The 5,070-nt window shown below is 33.4% G+C and overlaps 1 protein-coding gene across 1 annotated transcript in view; it reads left to right on the top strand.

Moving 5' to 3' along the window:
- Window positions 1-900: 900 nt before the first annotated feature.
- The window catches only part of LOC117116423, a gene marked incomplete at its 5' end in the record, with an annotated part of 6,616 nt that continues 2,446 nt past the window's right edge, over window positions 901-5,070 (top strand). The window contains 5 exons of the mRNA XM_033260460.1: window positions 901-957; window positions 2,145-2,201; window positions 3,393-3,450; window positions 3,842-3,898; window positions 4,767-4,820. Of these exons, the coding sequence (XP_033116351.1) occupies window positions 901-957; window positions 2,145-2,201; window positions 3,393-3,450; window positions 3,842-3,898; window positions 4,767-4,820 (283 nt within the window). The remainder of the gene's footprint in view (window positions 958-2,144; window positions 2,202-3,392; window positions 3,451-3,841; window positions 3,899-4,766; window positions 4,821-5,070) is intronic.

The raw sequence follows: 5,070 nt of genomic DNA, 5'->3' as shown, positions 1-5,070 counted from the left end.
TTATTTCCTGCCTTATATCTTCGTTTGTGTATAATTATATCCTGGATTTTAAACTTATAATTGTTTGCAGACATCTTATCTCTGCCACTTCCAACTTCTTTACACTCTTGTTTATGTGCCTGTTTATTTATATGTATTTATAATTATAATTTGATGCATTATACATAATAAGGCGTACGTATATACACATTCACGTATGAACACAAAACGTACCGTATATACCGTACTCACTTGCAAATGTTTGTTGTATTATTATCCTTATCATTATTATTGTCATCGTATTTATCATTATCATTATTAATATTATTATTATTATTATTATTATCAACAACAACATCAACATTATCATAAACTTTTTCATTATTATCTGTTGAAATCCATAATCTTTCCTGCTTTTAAACCAAATTTTTATTTGATTTTGGTATCTCTTAAGCTTAGTACTCTTGATAAAATTAAAATTTATTTTGTAACCCTTTTAGAGTATTTATCTGTATTATAGATATGCTATCTTAAAACTATATAAACACATTATAATCTTTCTTTTTACATGGACATTATAACAAAAAATATAAACCGAATTAAGGATAATGTTAAGACTGCCGTGTTTTTTTCAAAGAATATTGCAAATAATATATACGACAAAAATTATATAAAAATACAGTTTACCACACTGAAAAATAGAAAGAAGAATAATTTGCAATCAAGGAAAAAGTAACATGGAATATATATATTTTATACGGCTATTACTTTATTGTTATAATTTTTTTTTTCAATGTTTTATGTTGAATTAAATTAAAAGATTATGTTTTTTCCAACAGAGTCGACGACAGAGCCATTGTTATTTTCTTCAAACATCTTTTGGTCAATGTTTTCATAATATGTTATATTATTCACTTTCAGCAGAGTCAAAATCTACTACAGCGACGAAAGTGCAACCGAGCTCCGGAGTGACAACAGGTAGGTAGATGTCATCATCCTCGCGACACATACTCTCAATATATATTTTTTTTTGTGTTACAAGTCTTACAAGTGCTATAACATCTACAACAGAACATTTTTACAACTGAGCATCTACAACAGAACATTTTTACAACTGAGAGAATTTCAGATATGCCTATGCCCAAGTCAAGCTAAAAGTGAACTCTAATTACTTAATTTTCTCTTTTTGGTGTTTGTTGGTTTGTGAAGTTGGGGCAGGGCTAGGGGGTGGGTGTTTTCCTATTTCTGATCAATTTTTGTGTGTGTTTTTTTTATTTGTTTGCGTGATTGTTTAATATTTATAATAATTATTATGCTGGTAATTGTAATTAAAATTATTGTAGTTATTATTATTGTTGTTATAATAATAATAATAATAATAGTAATAATAATAATAATAGTAATAGTAATAATAAAAATAATAATATAAGTAATGAACATATTCTAATTGTTAATTATTTTTGTATTTTTACACTTATATATATTTATATATTTTTTATAATGTATTTATACTGCTAGTCCATGTTTCCCCCATTGCTTGGAGAGCCACTCAGACAGTAATTAATTTTACTTTTTGGTAATCCTGCAACAAGATCTCAACAACAACATCAACATTATCATAAACTTTTTCATTATTATCTGCTGAAATCCATAATCTTTCCTGCTTTTAAACCATATTTTTAGTTGATTTTGGTATCTCCTAAGCTTAGTACTTTTGATAAATTGAAATTTATTTTGTAACCCTTTTAGAGTATTTATCAGTATTATAGATATGCTATCTTAAAACTATATAAATATATTATAATCTTTCTTTTTACATGGACATTATAACATAAAATATAAACCGAATTAATGATAATGTTAAAACTGCCGTTTTTTTAAAGAATATTGCAAATAATATATACGACAAAAATTATATAAAAATACAGTTTACCACACCAAAAAATAGAAAGAAGAATCATTTGTAATCAAGGAAAAAGTAACATGGAATATATATATTTTATACTGCTATTACTTTATTGTTATTATTATTTTTTCAATGTTTTATGTTCAATTAAATTAAAAGATTAGGTTTTTCCAACAGAGTCGACGACAGAGCCACTGTTATTTTCTTCAAACATTTTTTGGTCAATGATTTCATAATATGTTATATTATTCATTTTCAGCAGAGTCAAAATCTACAACAGCGACGAAAGTGCCACCGAGCTCCGGAGTGACAACAGGTAGGTAGATATCATCATCCTCGCGACACATACTCTCAATATATATATTTTTTTGTGTTACAAGTCTTACAAGTGCTATAACATCTACAACAGGCGTGCCACCGACCACAAATTATCATCACCATCATCATCATCATCATCATCATCATCATCATCATCATCATTAAGCCTATCCCCTCAAGTTAGGTCGTGTCGAAACCGATCTAGGTCTACACTTTCTCTGTCACCAATTCTCCTTAGATCCAGCACTACCGGACACATTCAGTGGCCCATTTCTTCGTGCGCCGCTACTCATCTTATCAAATCATCATCATCATCATCATCATCATCATCATCATCATCATCATCATCATCATCAGCAGGAGCATCATCATCATCATCATCATCATCATCATCATCATTAAGCCTATCCCCTCAAGTTAGGTCGTGTCGAAACCGGTCTATGTCTACACTCTCTCTTGTCACTAACTCTCCTTAGATCAAAGCACTACCGGACACATTCATTGGCCCATTTCTTCGTGCGCCGCTACTCATCTTATCAAATCGTCCTCTTACTTCTCTTAATGTGTCCGTACCACCTCAATCTAATTTCTCTTATCTTTTCTCTCAAATTCACAACTTATTTCCTGCCTTATATCTTCGTTTCTGTATTCTATCCTGTATTTTAACCCATAATTGTTTACAGACATCTCATCTCTGCCACTTCCAACTTATATACATTCTTGTTTATATGCCTATATACCACGACCGCTTTGCTTTCGTCGGGGATATCTGACCCCTTGTAGACCCAAACGAAACGTTCGACCAGCTTAGGTAGGGCCCAAACTATGTCCCACGACCACTAATGATTACAGAGCCAAACCAAGGCAATATATATAACACAGCCCAGGTGTGAATGCAAATAGTGGAATACAAGCTATGTGGCTTCAATAAAATAGTAAATAAAACGCATAGAGCAAAAGTGTAGAGTAGCCGTAACTTTTAATGGTAAAAAAACACAAACGTTTTCGGGCATCGCCCTTCATCCCTACTACTACTTTATTATTATTATTAATTTTTCAATGTTTTATGTTGAATTAAATTAAAAGATTTGGTTTTTTTCAATAGAGTTGACGACAGAACCACCGTTATTTCCTTTAAATATTTTTGGTCAATGTTTTTATAATGTGTTATAATATTCATTTTCAACAGAGTCAGAATCTACAACAGCGACGAAAGTGCCACCTAGCTCCTTAGTGACTACCGATAGGTAGATATTATCATCCTCGCGACACTGCTCTCAATATAGCATCATCAAGATCATCATCATCATCATCATCATCATCATCATCATTATCATCATCCTCAATCAACCTATCCCTTTAAGTTAGGTCGTGTCGAAACCGCTCTATGTCTACACTCTTCCCTCTCACCAACCCTCCTTAGATCAAGCACTACCGGACACATTCATCGACCCATGATTGGCGCATTTCTTCGTGCGCCGCTACCCATCTTATCAAATCGTCCTCTTACTTCTCTCAATGTGTCCGTACCACCTCAATATGTACTCAAACAGAGTCGACGACAGAACCACTGTTATTTTCTTCAAACATTTGTTGGTCAATGTTTTCATAATATGTTATAATATTATTCATTTTCAGCAGAGTCAAAATTTACAACAGCGACGAAAGTGCCACCGAGCTCCGGAGTGACTACAGGTAGGTAAATAATATCATCCTCGCGACACATACTTTTAATATATTTGTTTGTGTTACAAGTCTTACAAGTGCTATAACATCTACAACAGGCGTGCCACCGACCACAAATTATCATCATCATCATCATTAAGCCTATCCCCTCAAGTTAGGTCGTGTCGAAACTGCTCTAGGTCTACACTCTCTCTTGTCACTAACTCTCCTTAGATCAAGCACTACCGGACACATTCGGTGGCCCATTTCTTTGCGCTACTCATCTTATCAAATCGTCCTCTTACTTCTCTTAATGTGTCCGTACCACCTCAATCTAATTTCTCTTATATTTTCTCTCAAATTCACAACATATTTCCTGCCTTATATCTTCCTTTCTGTATTCTATCCTGTATTTCAACCCATAATTGTTTGAAGACATCTCATCTCTGCCACTTCCAACTAAAGGCCAACTCAGACAGTGTCGGCCGACGCAGCCCGACGCGATTTGTTGTCGCGTCGGGTCTGTGTGAGTTAAACGCAGACGCGATGGTGTGCGTCGGGGGCAGTCGCGTCGTAGAATATTAAACATGTTTAATATTTCTCACGACTGCTCAAGACTGTCCCCGACGATAAATCGGGTCGGGCTGCGTCGGCCGACGCTGTCTGAGTTGGCCTTTAGCCGTAACTTTTAATGGTAAAAAACACAAACGTTTTCGGGCATCGCCCTTCATCCCTACTACTACTTTATTGTTATTATTATTTTTTCAATGTTTTATGTTGAATTAAATTAAAAGATTTGGTTTTTTTCAACAGAGTTGACGACAGAACCACCGTTATTTCCTCCAAACATTTTTTGGTCAATGTTTTTATAATGTGTTATAATATTCATTTTCAACAGAGTCAGAATCTACAACTGCGACGAAAGTGCCACCGAGCTCCTTAGTGACTACCGGTAGGTAGATATTAACATACTCGCGACACTGCTCTCAATATATCATCATCAAGATCATAATCATCATCATCATCATCATCATCATCATCATCATCATCATCATCATCATCATCATTAAGCCTATCCCCTCAAGTTAGGTCGTGTCGAAACCGCTCTATGTCTACACTCTCTCTGTTTATTATTATTATTATTATTATTATTATTATTATTATTATTATTATTATTATTATTATTATTATTATTATCATTA

This window comes from Anneissia japonica, unplaced genomic scaffold (genome assembly GCF_011630105.1).
Source record: "Anneissia japonica isolate Jap-2015-1 unplaced genomic scaffold, ASM1163010v1 scaffold8330_len36538_cov93, whole genome shotgun sequence".
Classification (NCBI taxonomy): domain Eukaryota; kingdom Metazoa; phylum Echinodermata; class Crinoidea; order Comatulida; family Comatulidae; genus Anneissia; species Anneissia japonica.
The sequence above is the reverse complement of the archived record's forward strand: the minus strand, read 5'-3'. Positions and strand labels throughout refer to the sequence as shown.